Below are 20,617 nucleotides of genomic sequence, written 5' to 3'. Positions count from 1 at the left end.
TAGAAATGACAATTGATCATTAGAGTAGCAACACTAAATAAAATAACCAACATCTAACAAAATATATTAAGAGTCAAGGATTGATTATATCCCTAAAACCTTTAGAACATACAAAGCATTTTTTTAAGGCTTAAGACTTAAATCTTAAGGTCTTTCAGACTTGTAACTGACAGACAAAGTAAATTAAAAGTAGCTAAGCTAGTGAACAAATTAAAATGATAAGTAAAAAAAATTTAAAATCTAAATATTCTTATTTTTAAAATCATGAATCATAAAATAATCAATTTTTATATAAAAAAGCACAGTATTTTTAATGATAACTATAAAGCATTGTAGGAAATCATTCTGTTCACCCAAAGCTGTTCTGTTCTGAAATAATTGTTATATTAATTAATCAAAATTATATTGGAATTAATAACAGATATAAGATATAAACAGATAGACTGAAAATATTCATATGTAGATAAAGAGAAGCTAAAAATTAGAAAAGTTTTTTTTGTCTGTTGATTGTGTGTTTTTGATTAGATATTTTGATATTTGAGGAAGATAAGCAAATATATATATAAAGATATGTTAAGATGAATAAATATATTTATAGATAGAAAGATACCCATCTTCTGCTTTATACATTTAAATAGTTATAGGTTTAGAATTAAGGATTATGTTCTGAATAGTTTATAAGATAATAAGCTAAGTAAACAAATAACAATTACTAGATGAATATACAGATAAGTAAATAAATAGATAGATAGATATACAGGTATGTTGGTATAAAAAATTAATTGACTTCTTTTTTAAAATTTATTTCACAAATTAGGATTGTAGGGATCTGTGCTCCCAAGAGAAAGCAAATATATCTGACTCTTTAGTTTTGTTAATCAACCTTATTATTACAATGATTTATTTAATTGTTTTACCTTGTTGTAAGTAAGACTAACAATTACGGTTACACTTTCCTCCTGAAAAAATTAATTTTAAATCATTTGATTTTTTTATTGACTCCCAAGATTTATGCATAAAAGTTATTTTTTTTTATGGGAGAGGACATAAAAAAACAAAGCAAGACTTAAATGATAAACTGTAATAGCCTAAAACCATCCTAATGTTAAGTTTTCCTAAATTTTGTAACTAAACTTATTTAGTAGTTTTGGGACGAACCAAAACACCTTACAACTTTATATAATAATAGGAAGAAATTAGTTAATGAAAATAATGATTTTCATTCTGATTTATACAGAAATATATATTACTCAAGGGTATTAGATGTTTTTTAATGTAAAAAGTCTGTTAGTTTTACATAACTCTCAATTTTATGGTTTCCATATATAGAAAACTATATTTGCATAAATTTTCCATGAAATAGAAAGATATTTCAAAACTGATTAATTGGGCTTGTAAAGAAACCGTTTCAGCAGCTGATGTCAAAAAAGGTCTGTTTATTTTTGACAGAGTTATAGCCAAATACATGTAATGTTCTAAACAAACACATAAGAAACTAACAGATTTTAATACAAGAATATAGCTATTGACTATAGTATATATATCCTTTAATATCATTGTTTTAATATTTTTTGACTCTAACCCAAATATTTACACGGTATAATTGACCAATATAAAGAATTCATTAAAAGCCAAATGAAATGTTAGGATAGCTAAACTTATAAATATAGAATTATTGAATAAGCTTACCATGTTCTCTAAGTATTTCTGCTGTTTCTTTATGTCTCCAAGCTAGAGCATTATCTAGAGGTGTCCAACCTATGATATTTATTATTATTTAATGTATAGATGATTACCCTGTTAAACTTTGTTTATCATATGTGCGTCTAGTCATAATGTCAATAAACATTGCTAATATTGTTGATATTTCATAATATTGCATAGTTTTAGAGATAGAGATTGGAAGAATATAAGAGAGAGAGAGGGAGAGAGAGAGAGAGAGAGAAAGGGAGAAGAAAAGTGAGAGAAAGAGAGAGAGAGAGAGAGAGAGAGAGAGAGAGAGAAGGATAGAGAGAGAGATAGAGAGATAGAGAGAAAGGGAGAGAGAGAGAAAGGGAGAAGAAAAGTGAGAGAGAGAGAGAGAGAGAGAGAGAGAGAGAGAGATAGATAGAGAGAGAGAGAGAAAGAGAGAGAGAGAGAGAGAGAGAGAGAGAGAGAGAGAGGGGGGAGGGAAAGAGAGAGAGAGGGAGAGGAAGAGTGAGAGAGAGTGCGTTAAACTATTAATAATACAAAATAAATTCAAATTTTAAGAAACACATTCATGAGTTTTTAATCTATAATACAAAGTAGCAAGATGTGTGTCTGTCCGCCCATCCTGTAAGATCTTGGTATCCACTGAACCGATTGGATTCTACTCTTCAGGGAATATATCAGATGGTCCTGTGATGGTTTCAGGCTATTTTCATGAGTGTGGCCGGGACACCCCAAACCCCAAAAAAAACAAAAAAATTCCCCTTCCATCCTTTTGCTGATGCATGTAATAAAGGCATTGGTGCTGCACCACCACTTTTTTTCTTTTTTTAAAATTATCTCTTGTGGCCAGCCCCTAGAGGCTAGGGGCGAAGCTGCTAGTTCATTATAAAGAAAGATAAATGGATAGAGAGATATAATATACAGAAAGATAATAAGATAAATGGATAGATAATTAAACAGTTAAATAGCAATTAGAACTATTAATAAACTAAATAAGATAATAATACTTATTGCAACGTCAATATTTATATGAAATATATTAAAGACAGAAATATTATGTAACTAACCCCACTTATTTTTATAGTTCACATTGGCTCCATGTTCTAGAAGTAGTCAGAGTACAGTTATAGATATACAGAGAGCGGTGTAAAGAGATAGATAAATATATATATAGATAGATAGATAGAATAAACTAAAGATATACTATATAGTATAATAATATTATGTAACTAACCATTATTATTTTTATGGTTGACATCAGCTCCATGATCTAGAAGTAGACTGACTGTTTCTGTGTTTCCACTCTTTGCTGCAATCATAAGACTTGTGTAATCTAGATATAAACATATTAGATATATTCTATATTCTTTAGTTCAGAGTACAGTTATAGATATACAGAGAATGGTGTACAGAGATCAATATTCAGACTATAGATAGATAGATAGAATATACTAAATATACACTATATAGTATAATGATATTATGTAGCTAACCTCTATTATCTGTATGGTTGACATCAGCTCCATATTCTAGAAGTAGTCTGACTGTTTCTGTGTTTCCATACCACCCTGCTGCCCTCATAAGACTTGTCATTCCTAGATATAAATATATTAGTTACATTATATATTCTTTAGTTCAGAGTACAGTTATAGATATACAGAGAATGGTGTACAGAGATCAATATTTAGACTATAGATAGATAGATAGAATATACTAAATATACACTATATAGTATAATAATATTATGTAGCTAAACTAACCAAACATATTATCTTTATGGTTGACATCAGCTCCATGTTCTAGAAGCATCCTCACTGTTTCTGTGTTTCCAAACTGTGCTGCATTCATAAGACTTGTCCATCCTAGATATAAACATATTAGTTACATTATATATTCTTTAGTTCAGAGTACAGTTATAGATATACAGAGAGAGGTGTTCAGAGGTAGATATTTAAACTTAAGATATATAGATAGATAGAATATACTAAAGATACAATATATAAATAGTATAATAATATTATGTAACTAACCATCATTATATTTATAGTTGACATTGGCTCCATGTTCTAGAAGTATTCTGACTACTTCTGTTTTTCCATACTGTGCTGCAACAATAAGACTGGTAGCTCCTAGGTATAAATATTTTTGTTACATTATGAATTCTTTAGTTCAGAGTACAGCTATAGATATACAGAGAGAGGTCTGCAGATAGATAGATAGAATATACTAAAGATACACTATAGTATAATAATATTATGTAACTAACCATCATTAGCTTTAGGGGTGACATCAGCTCCATGTTTTAGAAGTAGACTGACTGTTTCTGTGTATCCATTTCTTGCTGCATACATACGACTTGTTCTTCCTATATATAAATATATTAGTTACATTATATATTCTTTAGTTCAGAGTACAGTTATAGATATACAGAGATATTTTGCAGAGATAGATAAGTAAATCGACATATAAATAGAGAGTTAGATACAATATACAAAAAATACAATTTTAGTAAAATAGTATTTTGTAACTAACCTTTATTATCTTCATGTTTCACATCGGCGTCATGTTCTAGAAGTATTCTGACTACTTCTGTGTTTCCTTTCTCTGCTGCAACCATAAGACTTGTCTTTCCTAGGTATAAATATATTAGTTACATTATATATTCTTTAGTTCAGAGTACAGTTACAGATATACAGAGAGATGTTGCAGAGATAGATAAATATATATATATAGATAGATAGAATATACTAAATATACACTATATAGTATAATAATATTATGTAACTAACCATCATTAGCTTTATAGTTGACATCAGCTCCATATTGTAGAAGTAGTATGACTGTTTCGGTATGTCCATCCTCTGCTGCCCACATAAGACTTGTCTTTCCTAGGTATAAATATATTAGTTACATTATATATTCTTTAGTTCAGAGTACAGTTATAGATATACAGAGAGATGTTGCAGAGATAGATAAATATATATATATAGATAGATAGAATATACTAAATATACACTATATAGTATAATAATATTATGTAACTAACCAAATATATTTTCTTTATAATTGACATCAGCTCCATGTTCAAGAAGTATTCTGACTACTTCTGTCTTTCCATTCCATGCTGCCCTCATAAGACTTGTCCATCCTAGATATAGATATATTAGATACATTATATATTCTTTAGTTCAGAGTACAGTTATAGATATACAGAGATAGATATTTAGACTATAGATAGATAGATAGAATGTGATAGATAGATAGATAGATAGATAAATAGATAGATTGATGGATAGATAGATAGATAGATAGATAGATAGATAGATAGATAGATAGAAAGATAGATAGATAAATAGATAGATAGATATATAGATAGATAGATAGATAGATAGATAGATAGATAGATAGATAGATAGATAGATAGATAGATAGATAGATAGATAGATAGATAGATAGATAGATAAATAGATAGATTGATAGATAGATAGATAGATAGATAGAAAGAGAGAGAGAGATAATGTTGAAAGAATTTACATATTTGTTCATCCAATATTTACAATATTTAAATAGTATAATAATATTATGTAACTAACCCAACGTAGCTTTATGGTTGACATTAGCTCCATGTTCTAGAAGTAGTCGGACTGTTTCTGTGTTTCCATTCTCTGCTGCCCTCATAAGACTTGTGTAACCTAGATATAGATATATTAGTTACATTATATTTTTTAGTTCAGAGTACACACACCCCACCAGAAGGCTTGTTAGGTTAGTAAAAATAATCCGTGGAAAGGGTTTACACAGAATGTACTGGGACCTTATGGTGAGTTCAGAACATGCTTTCGTATAAATTGAATTGGCACCTTCCCATAGTAGAAAATTTTAAAATTACTTTTGGTTGTCAAATTTTACTTTTATTTTTAGAGTACCTTCACCTAACCTCCTTTATTGTCTTATTTTGTCTTTAATATTCATCATGCAAATTCATTCACATTAAAGTTGAATTTACAGATGTTGGAGCTTTCTAAAGAGGTCAAAAAGGTGAAACATAAAATTAAATATTTTAGAGAAAATTACAAGTATCTTCTTAACCCTTACAGATCAGGGGGGGGAGGTCATCTTGACCCCCCCCCCCTCCTCTATTTTTTTCAATGTCATTTTTTTTGTAGGTAAGATAGAGAGTTGTGACTTTTTGACTTTTTAAGTTTAGTAATTATATGTCAGCAAGAGTTGATTTTATTAGGATATCTGGTCTGTGTCGGTCGTGGTGTCTGGTCAAAGTCGGTTGGGTAACACCAAAATTTAAAAAAAAATCTAAATAAATCTTAATTTCTAGTTTATGACATTTGTGTATAAGGTAGAAACCTAAAAATTTTTTGGTAAATACTGAGATATCAATGACCTTATGAGAAAAGTGGTGTTATGACCGTTTGACCGCACCCTGACTGACTTTATGACTGATTTTTGTCCGGCTTTTACTACAGACATATATCTTAAATATCGTGGCTTCTATAACAGCTAGAGACCTATAAATTTTTTTGGTAAATCCTTGAGCAACAATAAACAGATAAAATGTTAATTGGCGCCGCCAACTGCCGTTTTACCGCCAAAACCGCCAAAAATGTCAGTTTCTGTTATTTGCCGTTTTTTGGCAATGATCAGAAAAAGTAATTTTTTGTAATGAAAAATAAAAGTCCGTCCTAAAATTTGGTCATCCTAGCTGCAAAATTGGCCACTCTACAGCTTTTTTAAAATTTAGCGGCTGGCCGCTAAAAAGCGGCTAAGGAGCGGCCTGACTGCTATGACTAGAAAAAGTAATTTTCTCTAAAAATACACATGAACCACCAGAAAAATTTTTTACGTCTTTATCTGTAACAGAAGCCAAGAACAGAACCCCCCGATCTATTAAGGTGGGAATTAGGGCCCGATCTGTAAGGGTTAAAAATCTTTCTAATATTGCTTTAAATTGACCAAATTTGACAGTTAAGGTGCAGTCAATATTTTTTTTTCCTTGGAATTATATTGCAGCAACTTTATTAAAGATAGTTAAATAATAATTTATGTCACAGATATGTCAGAGTTTTATGTGGATATTTATTTTGTTTAAAGACATGCCATTTATGACAATATAGAAAAAGGTGTAATAAATAAAGCTCATTCTAAAGAACATAATTTTACTAGAGATGTTAAAAATGGTACCCACTTCTGAAATGTCTGGCACTGACACCAATAAACAGGCACAACTAATTACCATGATCTGGAGCTCCAGACAATGGGTTGTGCAATCAAAGGGTTGGTTATCTGTTTAAATGTTGCTTAACAAAATATCTCTATGCGCATTAGAGCATCGTATGTTATTAGAAGGGCTTCAATAGATAATCACAAGAAATTGAATAAGAATTCCACCCCAATAAGGTATATCACTTAATTTTCTTAACCTTAAAAATACAGACCCCCAAACTTTTTAAGTTAGACAATTTTTGAACAGGAGAAAAAATTCCAACAACAGTGGTCATGGTGCTGATCAAGGTGTCACAAATATTTGGAATAGATCCTGGTACATAATACAAAAATTATTCTATCTATCTATTTATTTGTTTGATGGCTATCTGGCTGATTTGCAATGCCGAGTATCCGGTGTAGCCAATTTCCGGCATTAGAAATCAGCCAGATATCTGGTATCTGGCCAAAAAAATTTTCCGGCACAACACTAGTTGGATAGAAAAATAGATTAAAGAATAGGAAGAAACTATAGAAATTGATAAAAAAGAAAAGGTATGGACAGTTAAATAGAGGATAGATAGATAAAATAAACATACCAAGATTATCTTTCTTATCAATAAGAATTCCTCTATCCAGAAGAAGCTGTACTACAGAAGTATGACCATTCTGACTTGCCCAGTGGAGACTTGTTTTTCCTAAATATTTGAATATGTAACATGATTTCACATAATTACTCAAACCGATTGGTATCCTGTGGATTAAAAGTGGTTCTCGTCCATACAAAAAAACTGTGTCTAGCATTGTATTATATCCAGTTTTCTATGAATGTAAAAATTTACAATCATTAAAAGCTTGAAAGATTGAAAGCAGTTTTTTTACCCCGTGTCTGCGGTATCTTGGGGCTAAAAAATGGGTTTTAATCTTATAATTATACATTTTATATCCGTGGAAAGCTGTTTAAATACTATGCTATTTGCTGGATTATAATCCACGGCTGGTTTTTTATTAAATGAATAAGTTAGGGTACAATGTTTGGCACTTTCGATATAAGTAAATGATAATGAAAAACCCATAGAATACGATAATACCTTCAGAAAAATCGATAAAAATAGTTTTCATACTAAATTTTGATTTTTAAATTTTTTTTCTTAAATGTCATAGCAGAAGATGCAAAATGTCGTCTTAGTTTTTGAGGGTTTTCATATTCTCTGAAATCTAAATTATCAAAATATTTTTTTTGGTAAATGATTATATGATATATGTCAAACATTTTATCAGAAAAAAAATATTTAAAATTATAAAGTAGAAACCTGAATAATTTTTCTTGTGGAAATACTTTTCTTTAATTTTGATAAACATATGTCTGCTAGCATGAAGATGTTTGTACTGCCAATACACGTTGGGTTTTATTTAAAGAATTTCTTTAAAATGTTGTTTTTTTACCTTGTATACCAATAACGCAAATTGCTATCAGAAAACCCCCGTACCCCCCAATCGACCAAGACTTGCCTACGGCCCGATCTTTTAGGATTGCTTTGTAATTCACATTTTTGAAAGTCTTTCAACAGTATACACAGCAAATGCTCTCTTTTTTAACTAACTTTCCGAATAATATACCTAAAGCATTTGAATTAACAAAGGATATGCTAATATTTTTACCATTCAAGTTTATTTAATATTCTAACAAATAGTGCAACCCTCCAAGTTATGGCTACTTTTCATGAACATATGATCTAAAGAATAAGCTCTGACGCAATGTCATATAAGGATATTATAATATTCATTAAAAAAATTGTTATTTTTGCATATATGTTACATTTTACAGTATTTTGTGGCTCAAAAGAAAGACAATTAAAATTTATTTCATATTATATAGTTTAAATTGCATAAGATAACCTAGAAATAGTAAAAAAGTCCCTTTCTTTTTTTGTCGTAAAACAGAAATTAACAAAGATTTTTATTAAAAAACACCTTAGTGTAAAAATTAAAAATTTTAAATATGGTCACAAAAAGATTCAATTAGTTTATTAAATGTTTCATTTTCAGCAAATTACGATTAATCTCTATTACAAAGAATAAAGTGTAAAAAGATATTCTCGTTATAATTTTAAGCAACTTAAAATGCATTTTAATACCTTTTAATGATTTATTTTTTAAAACATCATTTTATAAAATGTTATTGATTTTTAAAGTTATATATTAGAATGATTTTAAATTTTGTTAACAGTTTGTTTTAAATGTAGAAAATTGGTAATTCTAAACATTCAAAAAATGATTTTATTAAATTTTCATCACTTAAATTGCATGTTTGATGAAATTTTCAACTGATAATTCAAGAAAAATCGTTTAAGTTTTATTATATTTTACTTTGAAATGTTAAAAAATATAATTATTGTCAAAAATGTGGAAGTTATACTTTCCTCAAAAAAAGACCTAAAACATGCAAATTAACACGTGTAATGAGATTTCTTTTCTTTCAGGTTTAATTTTAAGTAATTATTGATATTTTTTGTAAAAAGGATTTTATATAAAAAGTTTTAAAACTCGAGTTATGTAGTGGTTCTAAAAAAGGTTGCAAATTTATGCAATTTTCTTGCAAAAAAAATTTTCTAGGATTTTAAAAATAGCATAGGGTGTTATTAGACGTACTTACAGATACAATTGCTAAGTCATTTTGGCCAAACACTAAAATAAAGTTTTGACATCTGAGGGACCATACGTGAATCAGTTCTCATCCATATTGAAAGATTATGTGTAGCATCCTAATACAGACAATTTTCCATGATTATAAAAAAATCATAAACTTAACCCTTAACGGTCGGGGGGGGGGGGGCGTTGAACGCCCCCCCCATCCGGTATTTTCTATCTCATTTTCTGTGTGTGAAAGATAAAGAGCCCAAACTGCTTGACTTTTTAAGTATGGGTATGACACATAACTGAGAGTTGAAATTTTTTGAATATCTCCATCCTGGCGGGCACAGGATGCCAGCAAACCTGGCAGGGTTATCCAGGTAAAGAGCAAAAATATTTTTTGACTAAAAAAAAGCATTTTATCATACCAAAATACTAAAAAATCCTCTAGTAGTACATCCTTATATGAAATACAGGTGTTCAAGTCACTTTCAGGTTCCAGGTATGATCCTGCAGGTCCTGATCCTCCAGGTCTCCAGAAATCTTTAAAAGGCTCCTGTGGCCGCAATTTTTGACTTAGAGACTTCAAATTTTAAACTTAAGCTTTTTTTACATGTCTACATAACGTATTAAAATTTCATAAAGATCCGCCACTGTTTTCCCGCCGACCGCCGACTGCGGCGGCTGGCAGCTGCCAAGTACAGCTGTGGCCGCTGAAACTTATATTTTAATATTTCTAATGTAAAATTTACATAAAAATAAACATTTTCTGGAAAAAAAAATTTCTTCTAGCTTCAAAAATAAGAAAATTACAGCCGTTTGAAATTTTTAAGTAAAAAAAGACCTAAAAACAAAGGTTGTTAAATAAAAGAGTGAAGGAAGCGAAAATTTACTTAGACTTCTAAAAGGTCGGAAATTCATTATCAAACAGGGGACTTGCACAAAAAAATTTAGCCCTCTAGCTCTAATAGGAAGTGAGATAATAAGGGGTGAAGTTGAACGCCCCCCCCCCCCACACCACCGCTGATGGCACACCACCGCTGCTTGATGAGGTTGGGGGTGTCTTGCTATATCCGATAAACCGATTTTCTGTTTTATGCTTAACCAAGAAAGTAAATTATGAGGGTCACTTTACCACTCCCCATTCAATCACATGATCCTAGAGGCGTAGACGATAGTAATAAATAAACCACGATTTAATATCAAATAGGAGAACATAAAATGCAACAGTATGTCTTATGTATATCTGCGTGTCTGTACCGAAAGATCTCGCTAATCGCTAAACCATAGCTTTCCCTTACAATAAAGCTTCTTATAATTCCAGGAAGTATGGGGGATAGGGAGCTAAACCCACAAAGAAGCTTCACTGAAAAGAAGTCCTATCGGTTCAGATATTACAGTATTAACAAACAGACTGACAGACACTTATCCTGTTACTTTATCTTATTTTCTATTATCGGCTGATCACTGAATGTTTAACTTTGAATTCGATAGGATAGAAAAGAGAAAAAAATGGAGAACTAAATCGGTTCACAAGCATTCAAAATCTTAAGCTACAGACAAAAATACTTACAACTTTACATAATAGGCTGTATGTATACCTGGATAGCTATTCTGTGGGGGACCAGGACGAGATGGATATCCAGCTGGAGGATCTCCAGGTCCTTGATAACCTCTGGGCGGGCCAGGAGGATACTAAACATAAAAGAATTAGCTTTCATTAAAATTGACTTTTGTGTACAGAAATCAAAAGAAGAAATAATTTTTTTTTATCTGTAGGTATCTGAAGAAAAAAGGATTCACTTTCATTTAAACAGACAAACTCATTCTACAAAATTGGCAAATACACATCAAATTATTACATAAAACCATTGGAAATTATTTTCTCGTATTCATTCAAATCCAGTTGATAAGAACTGGTTCTCATCCAAACAAAAAAACTATGTATAGCATCGTATTAAATCCAGCTTTCTACGAATAGAAAAATGTACAATTATAAGATTAAAGCCAGTTTTTTTTAGCCCGTGTCCTTGGCACCTCGGGGCTAAAAAAACTGGTTTTAATCTTATAATTGTATATTCTATATCCGCGGAAAGCTGTTTATAATATGATGCGAGAAATAACTATTCTAACACTTTCAGACGAATTTTAAAGTAAAACATGGATGACAACATCCATGAGTAGAGGAGCACAAGTCATGTATGGGAATACATACAAGTAAATTTAAGAGTATTTATTAAAATCAAAAATAAAAATAAAAAAACGAAACATTATTTTCTGTATGATGAAAGACCTACTGGCGGTCAAAGTAAATTACACACTGGATGCTCAAAAACAATGAGAAAAAAATTTATGATATTGTCATCTTAAAAATTTTTTAAAATTGGACCAAAAACACTAAAGATATTGCCTTCAAATAATTCTTAAGGGAGGGAGTGAACAATGGAATTTAAATTATACAGATACCCTAAGTTTTATAACAAAAATATCATATACGTTTGTTCAGAAACTTTGAGAAATTTTGTTGTTCTTAGATTTCTTAGTTCTAAACTAATTTTGTCCAAACATTTCAACCAACAATTTTAATTTGGTTTATCATCATTAATGATGTATACCATTTTATCATCCATTGTCTTAAGCCTTAAGATCCCTGACAAATATCAGCACTTATTTCTTTTGTTTGTCCATTGAATGTTTTCAAACTAATGTATCGTGGAGATCTCAAATGAATTACTTTAATCAGTACAAGCTCTTATAATTTTGTCTTATTTGTATTGTAGTAGGTTAAAACACAATAAAATCAAAATTTAAAATCTACCTTTCCACTAGACAAGTACGGAGGTCCTCCAGGGGGCCCGCTTGGACCTCCTGGTGGACCACCAGGTCCTCCTGGAGCACCGGGGCCTCCGGTTGGACCTGGAGGCCCACCAGAGCTGTACTGGGGGCCAGAGTAACTACCACTAGGCGGACCTCCACCATAACCTAAAACAAAATGATTCAGTGTTTAACTCTGAACAATCGGCTGTAAAAGGGGGGGTTTTTAATGCAACCATCTCGTAATCAATGTATAAATGGCACTTAGTATTCGAATTTCGATCTAAAATTCTGCTTGAGTAATCCTTGGTAGGACTATTTTCCCTAAATCGAACAAAAAAGTTGAAAAAGTAACGGCTAACGGCTCAGTCGAATAGCCGTTTTTTTGGCTCTTTTTAGGGCAAATCTGTCATAAATTACGTAGGAATCAACTTTTTGAAACATGTTTTTGCTTTAAATCATGTGAAATGATACAAAAACAACATTTTCAGATTTCTAGTACCAGCAACTACCGGCTAGAACCGTTTGAAAACATTTTGGAGCAGAAAATAGTATTATGTGAAGATAGGTTTCGTGATGATTTGCATTGAAAATAGCCCAGAAAATGGCTACACTGCTGAGCTGCCAGCTGTTAGCGGTTATTTTTCCAACTTTTTGTTCGATTTAGGGAAAATAGACCTACCAATGATTACTCATGCAAAATTTCAGATTGAAATTCGAATTCTAAGTGCCATTTATACATTGATTACGAGATGGTTGCATTAAAAACCCTAGCCCAGTCCTTCATTTTATATTTGCAGAAAGCTGTCTATAACAGGATGCAATGAATAACTATTATATTAATGATAAAAATATATATTATAAGTTTCACTTTTAAGATTGCTATCGAACATTCTTTTTTGAAGAAAAACTATTCTTTATACAGGGCTAAGTGAGAAATATGGCAGGTTTCTTTTTTGGGTATAGTCTCTTTTGTGGCAACGCACCTTATGGGGTGATTCTTTGTACTTTTCACAGTTGCTTTTCTCCTATTTCTAGGGCTCTAACCCTGTGGGGCTTATTGCCTAACCTTATGGGGCAATCACCTAACCCAATATAACCTAACCTAAAATAAAATATAAAAAGCCATTTCAAAAATACGACGAATCGCACCTTAAAGAGACTTTCCCTTTTTTTTTAGATGATTTCACAATCTTCCCTTTGAATAATAAGACAATAGGTTCCGGCCATTCATCAGATCTTAGTGCACAGAAAGAAGACAATAAGTATAGAGAATTGTAACAATTAATTTTCTAGCATTCCTGTATTTGATAATAGAGGTTGCACCCCTAGCATTTAGGTGACTACATTCAAATGTTTAGAGAAAAAACATCGCAATTTAATTTGATAAAAAGTTAGCCTAAAACCATCTTGGTGAAACATGAGTTAAGCTTCCCCAAAGTGGTGAGCAAATTTGAAAAGCAAAAAAATTTGACATAGTAGCATTTTTTTCTATGGGTTATTTTTCTTAACAGGGTAGTGGTAACCTTCCAAAAAAAAATGGATCTTGGACAAAGTAGCTTAGGACAAAGTAAGTTCAGGACAAAGTAGCTTCAGGACAAAGTAGCCTCCTAAGAAAAGTAGCCTCCACTGTTAATAAAGGTCATGGCCGCAGCGCTCGGCCCCCTGGCCTGCCAAGCCTCAGGCTTCGGCCCCCTAGCTTATAACCTAACCTAACCTAACCAAAAATTTGTAAAAAACATTATTAAAACTTGTAAAAACAATATTAAAAATTGTAAAAATCTATGAACCACTTTTTGCAAAATCCACGAAATTCTAAACCACCTATGTATTATAAGTTGATGATATTTTACTAAAATAAATGTTCTGAGGCTAACATAGGTTAGGTTAGGTGAGGTTTTAGGCTAAAGGGCCGAGAACCCGCAGCTAGGCAGGCCAGGGGGCCGAGCGCTGCGGCCATATTGGAGACTATTTTTCTTATGAAGCTACTTTTCTTAAGTAAATGTCCTGAAGCTACTTTGTCCTGAAGCTACTTTGTCCTGAAGCTTCTTTGTCCGAAGCTACTTTGTCCAAGATCCAAAAAAATAGTTATGAACCTTCCTGGACCTGTGAGAAACTTAACTGTAGAGGAGAACCATATTAGTTCATTAGTTAGCAAGATCCTCTGGTATAACACATAGACATACAGACAGACATATATCCTGTTACTTTAAATAAGAAAAAATGTTAAACCTCCGGGATCTGTAGCATTAACATCTGCTCCATACTGTAAGAAGAGCTTGATTAATTCCTTTGTATTATTTACTTCAATTTTACAAATTATACTTGTCAGGTTCAAATCTTCAAAAACTAAAAAAGAACAAAAATTAATTAAAATGAAAATTGCAGTAGATGATTTGGGTATTGTCCCTTTCGTGACAATGCCTCTTAAGGGGCGTTTCTTTGTATTTCCAAATTGCTTTTGAGAGGTACTGTACCTGATGATTTAAAACAAAACAAAAGAAAGTGAATATAGTAATTGATTATGGCTTTTTTATATTATGTTTTATATTTAGCTAACTCATATTGGATGAGCCCTAAGATTTTTTTGTGCGTAAAAGATAGACTTTTTCAAATTGGTGATTATACATAACAGTGAGTTTTTTTTTATATCTTTCTCCTGACAGGCACAGGATGCCAGCAAACCTAGCAGGTTCATCCAGATATAAAAATTATTATTGGACCCTCCCCCCTATTATCTCAGTTCTTATTAGAGCTAGAGGGCCAAAATTTTTTGTGCAAGTCCCCTGTTTGATAATGAATTTTCGACCTTAAGTAAGTCAAAGTCAATTTTCGCTTCCTCCACCCTTTTATTTAACAACCTTTGTTTTCAGGTCCTTTTTTACTTGAAAATTTCAAACGGCTGAAATTTTCTTATTTTTGAAGCTAGAAGAAAATTTCTTTTTGCAGAAAATGCTAATCTACAGTGTAGCTTTTTAAATTCTTTTAAGCAATAAAGGGCGAAGAAAGCAAAATATGACCTTGACTAACAATAGAAAGGATGACAATATCCATAAGTAGCAAAGCACAAAAAATGATGGATGAGAATACGTACATATAGATTTAAAGTGTATTTATTAATATCAAGAATAGATTTCTTGGAGAAAATAAACACAAAACCTTGTTTTATTTTGTATAATGATGATGGTTAATGATGTTAATGATGGGGAAATATGTATAATACATAAAAATAGCCAAAAACCTGCTAAAACAACAGGAAATTTAATTTTTAAATCCTTAACTTAAAAAAATTTGGAAAATCGGACTATATACATCAGAGATATGGAAAAATGAGGGAAAAATGTTAAAATAGCCAAAAACCTCCAAAGAGGCAGTCTGACCTTCATGGTTGTTTTCTTTAAACAACAGGAAATTTAATTTTGATATATATAACTGAAAAAATTTTGGAAATCGGACCAAAAACACCAAAGATATGGAGAAAAATGTTAGAAATACAAAAATAGTCTAAAACCTGCTGAAACACAGTCTGACCGTCATAGTTGTTTTCTTTAAAGGACAGGAAATTTAATTTTGTTATCTATAACTGAAAAAATTTGAAATTTGGACCATAAACACTGAAGATATGGAGAAAAATGTGAGAAATACAAAAATAGCCTGAAACCTGCTGAAACACAGTCTGACCGTCATAGTTGTTTTCTTTAAACAACAGGAAATTTAATTTTGTTATCTATAACTGAAAAAATTTGAAAATCGGACCATAAACACTGAAGATATGGAAAAAAATGTGAGAAATACAAAAATAGCCTAAAACCTGCTAAAAGGCGGTCCTACCGCCATCTTTGTTATATAATTTATTGTGCTTCTTAATTATGGGAATGTTGTCTAAAAATTTAAGCATTCAATTTTTTATAGGAGCTGAGTAATTCCCATTTCCCCCATAGCATCACGGACTGACGGACAGACTAACGGACTAACTGACAGACATAGTGAATTATAGAGCAGCTTCGCTACTAAAAATGAATATATTTATGATTCAGGCTTGATTTGATTATTGAAACACTTTAATTGCTCACGTCTTGATGGTCCAGCCTCTATCCAGAACTCCCCCCCCCCTTCCCTGATTGTTAAGTGTTAATCGTCAAGTTTTTCTTTAAACAAGGATGACAAAGCAAAGCGAAGCTCTGAATAGTTTTATAGTGTCTGAACTGAATAATCAGAATATAAAAGTATAAGAGTCGAAGCAAAATTGTAAGTAAATTTGTTGAAAAATTGCTTGATACAGGATAATGTTTTTGGACATACTTACATATTTAGCACTTGATCATAGAGTTGCTCTGCTTATAATATTGTTCTTTGTTGTCCCATGAATCAATATACCAAAGATCAGATCAAACGGATAATTAGATCACATAAAAATTAGTTGTTGAAAAAGTAGAAAAATCAGCATGTTTAAAATGTACGTACGGACATTATTGTAATGATTATAGAGTTGCTACGCTATCTAGATCGTAGTTAACTACTACAAGAATCATCATGCAAAGTTTGAAATCGATAGGACAATTCTAACATGCCTAAATTAACGAATAAAAGCTATCTATCTCGGATGTAAGGATAGACCCTAATTATAGAAAAGCTTTTAAAAGTTGAGAAAATAATGAATCAATTTACCAGACAAACTGTTCTCTTGTATTTTTGCTCCAGGCTCCAGAAACTTGTTAACAAGTTCAGTAGAAACATTTCCATTGCAAACAGCTTTTCTTATTTCTAAACAATTTATAAGTATGTAATTAATTAGGTATAAGATATAACCAACAAGCAAAATGAATCTAAAACAATATTTCCGGGGCAAATGGAGAGGTCATCAATTTTGCGATGCGTTGCCCCCCAACGACAGCTGAAATAACATATTGTTTTTGTTGTTAATATAAGTCAGTAATTGATAAGAAGAAACCTTTTTAAGAGTGTATTTGTGTATGTAAATGTACACTATACAATTGGTTTCAACCTAGACATAGTATGACCTCAGCTCATACAGAAAAAAAATTAATTGGAAAAAAATCACAAAACCTATAGAACAACAACATGTAAAATTGACGACCTCTCCATCTGCCCCCAAATATTATCTAGATTTAACTCGCTCGTTGGTTCTACCTTATTTCTGTGTTAATCTTATGATTGCAAAAAAAACGTGACATTATAAGTTAATAATGTTCAAATTAGGAGCAAAAATATTTTTAACTTAAAATAATCTTTGTTTGTTTTGAATTTATGCTCATTATTTACTTTTTGACCACCTTCTTTCTCAAACAAATTTTTAGATTAAAATGACATGTAGATTGCTAAGACCTTAACATATCTAAATTAACAAAAAAAGGGAAAAGTTACATAAAGACGGACCTACCCTAATTATAAAAAAGCTTTACTTTAAAAAAATGCTAGCCACGTGTGTAGTAGTGGAAAAGAGTGAGAAAACTAGATATAATTATATTCACTGAACGCTCAACAAACAAGGATGACAACATCCATAGAAGCAAAGTTTTGAAACCATAGGACAAACAAACTTTAACACTTGTAGAGGGACAGAACTTAACAATCATATATAAATTTTAACAAAATTGGAAGTAAATTTGTTGAAAAATGCTTACATACAGGCTAATTGTTAAGTACATACTTACATTTTTAGGACTTGATTATAGAGTTACTCCTCTAGGAATCAGTATTCCAAAAATCAGAACCAGTTCTAATCCACCAGTGTCAAATGAATATGAGAAAATTGCTTACCCGAATCCACATCAGTATATCTGTTATCATTTTCTAATCCTTTTTCATCTTCTTTAATGTCTAAACAAAGATGTAACAAAAGTTTATCATTCTTTTAAGATTTTTTTATTTAGGTGATGGAACCCTCACCTAAAATAGTTATAAAACAGGGATCTACAGGGAGAAGACAATGGCCGATAAATGAATGTACACCCCCAACGATTATACACAAAATTATACCCGTTTGTTTAAAATTAGTAGTTGAAACATTTGGACACTGAACTAAATAAACCAAAAAATCAAAATTCAATAAAAGTCTTAAAGGTTGTTAAGTCAACAAATAAGAAAATGTTATTATTAGATTTTGGGGACTAAAAACATTGCAATGTCCCCTCCCTCCCTGACAATAAAATCTCACCTATAGCTTTGGATAAGCATCCTCCAACATATAGCAGCAAACAAACCTTAAATATTTTCTTTTTAATTTTATCGTATTGATTTGAAACCGATTAATATCCAGTGGATTAGAACTGGTTCTCATCCATACAAAAAAACTATGTCTATCATCATATTATATCCAGTTTTCTATGAATATAAAAACTGGTTTTAATCTTATAATTGTACATTTTATATGCGCGGAAAGCTGTTTATAATATGATGCAAGAAATAACTATTATATACTTTTTTTAGTAGTGAAGCTACTCAATAATTCACAATGTCCGTCCATCTGTCCGTCTGTCATCTGTCCATAATTAATGAATTGGGGGGAACAGATAAAAAAATTAGGCTTCCAATATTAATGTTTTTTTTAAAAACGGGGGGTTAAAATTTTCTAGGGAGATTTCTCTTCTGAGGAAAGTTGTACCCTCCCCCAAAATAGTTATAAACCTTCCCAGGACCTATGATAAGCAACCCTGTAAAGGAGAAGCCTATATGTTCAGTAGTTACCGGGATTCTTTGGTACAAATAGACAGACAAAAATACATCCTGTTACAATATAATTAGGATATATATAGATAGATAGATAGATAGATATATAGATAGATAGATAGATAGATAGATAGATAGATAGATAGATAGATAGATAGATAGATAGATAGATAGATAGATAGACCCATGCAAAATATTTTTTTACTGGTACAAACACTGCAAAGTTTTAAAATCTGCCAAAAAAAAACTTTTTTTAAAGCTTTTGTATCATCTCAATTTTAAAGATTTAACAAAATTTCAATTCTAGTGTGTCGATATAAACCTGAAATTTACCAAAATTATAACATATGAAGGTATAGCAAGTAATAAGAAAACGTTATTATAAAACTTTGAGGACTAGTGTAATAAACAGCCTATAGTCCTCCCTCTTTCTCTGGATGTAACTATAGTAATACTTACAAAGCTAAATGTGTTCATGATGACAAACGCCACAAAACTGATTTTAGGTCCGAGTACTTGAATCCTAGTAATTTCTCTCTATTTCGTTTTTTTGGTAATTCACCAGGTTAAAAATAGAAAGTGACTACTGGTTTATGGTCCTACTTGACCTAGTACTGAAGAATTTGGGTGGTGGTGCGTGCGCGTGTGTGTACTTGTGAGCGCGCGCACGTGTGTGTGTTTGAAATTGTATGAATAGTTTTGAGGACACTAAAAAAACCAGGGATCAAAGGGATAAGACAATGGCTGATAAATTAATGTACATTCTCAAAGATGATAAACAAAATTATCCCTTCTGAAGATTACAATTAGTGGTTGAAACGTTTAAACACTTAACTTAATGAAGCAATTAATCAAAACTCACATAAGTCCCCAAAGTTGTAAAGACAACGAATAAGAAAACGTTGTTATAAAACTTTAGGGACTAGTGTAATAAACAACCCATTGTCCCCTATCAAGTATTTTATAGATTATTGCTTTATTTCCAAAAAGTTTTATAACATTTTCTTATTCATTGGCTTAATAGTGTCCAATCCTTTTCACCACTAATAGTATATAAGGGGTAATTTTGTGTACATTAATTTATCAGCTATTGTCTTATCCCTTATCTTAAGATTCCTGGTCAGATCATCTAAAGCACGGACATTTTCTTTTTTTTTATGTTGTAAATAACCAACTTTCAAGACAAGGACAGATTTTATCAGGATGTATATCTATACTACATAGTAGCTTGATGTCTGTCCGTCTGTCTGTCTGTCTGTCCGTCCCTTGAGATCTCAGTAACCACTGAACCGTTCGGATTCTACTCTTCAGGGAATATACCTACTGGTCCTGTGGTGGTTTTAGGCTATTTTTTTGGGGCTTGGAACACCCCCAACCCACCAAAAATATAATTCCTCCCCCCCCCAATTTTTTAGGCAGACAATTAAAATGTTTATAAATTTATTTATTTATTTTTATTTTTTTTATTTTTTTTTCTTATTAAAATGTGGTAGTGGCAGCACCAGAGGTACTTAATTTTATTTATATTAACTCTTGGGACAAAGCCCCTAGAGGCTAAGGGCAAAGCCAC

The 20,617-nt window shown here is 31.3% G+C and overlaps 1 protein-coding gene across 1 annotated transcript; it reads right to left on the bottom strand.

Annotated features, from left to right (window-relative positions):
- Positions 1-227: 227 nt before the first annotated feature.
- Positions 228-19,633, bottom strand: LOC145307422 (uncharacterized). The gene is made up of 20 exons (XM_080149858.1): positions 19,507-19,633; positions 18,536-18,581; positions 18,139-18,198; positions 17,026-17,121; positions 14,590-14,706; positions 12,362-12,525; positions 11,145-11,238; positions 7,509-7,607; positions 5,286-5,384; positions 4,739-4,840; positions 4,482-4,580; positions 4,225-4,323; positions 3,959-4,057; positions 3,723-3,821; positions 3,453-3,554; positions 3,186-3,287; positions 2,927-3,025; positions 1,690-1,758; positions 918-959; positions 228-369 (listed from the first exon to the last, which is right to left on the bottom strand). The coding sequence occupies exons 1-19, from the start codon at positions 19,522-19,524 to the stop codon at positions 934-936; spliced, it is 1,689 nt and encodes a 562-aa protein (XP_080005984.1). The 5' UTR covers positions 19,525-19,633; the 3' UTR covers positions 228-369; positions 918-933.
- Between the last annotated feature and the right edge of the window lie 984 nt (positions 19,634-20,617).

This window comes from Acartia tonsa, chromosome 15 (assembly GCF_053477335.1).
Source record: "Acartia tonsa isolate MP-2025a chromosome 15, ASM5347733v1, whole genome shotgun sequence".
In the NCBI taxonomy this organism is placed as follows: Eukaryota; Metazoa; Arthropoda; class Copepoda; order Calanoida; family Acartiidae; genus Acartia; species Acartia tonsa.
This window is presented reverse-complemented; position numbering and strand designations above follow the sequence as displayed.

Excerpts from the sequence above, each read along its gene's own strand:
- LOC145307422 (XM_080149858.1), bottom strand. Across the intron at positions 17,122-18,138 it reads ATATACTGATGTGGATTCGG|AAATAAGAAAAGCTGTTTGC; the intron begins GTAAGCAATTTT and ends TAAATTGTTTAG. Across the intron at positions 4,058-4,224 it reads GAAACATGAAGATAATAAAG|GAAGAACAAGTCGTATGTAT; the intron begins GTTAGTTACAAA and ends ATTTATATATAG.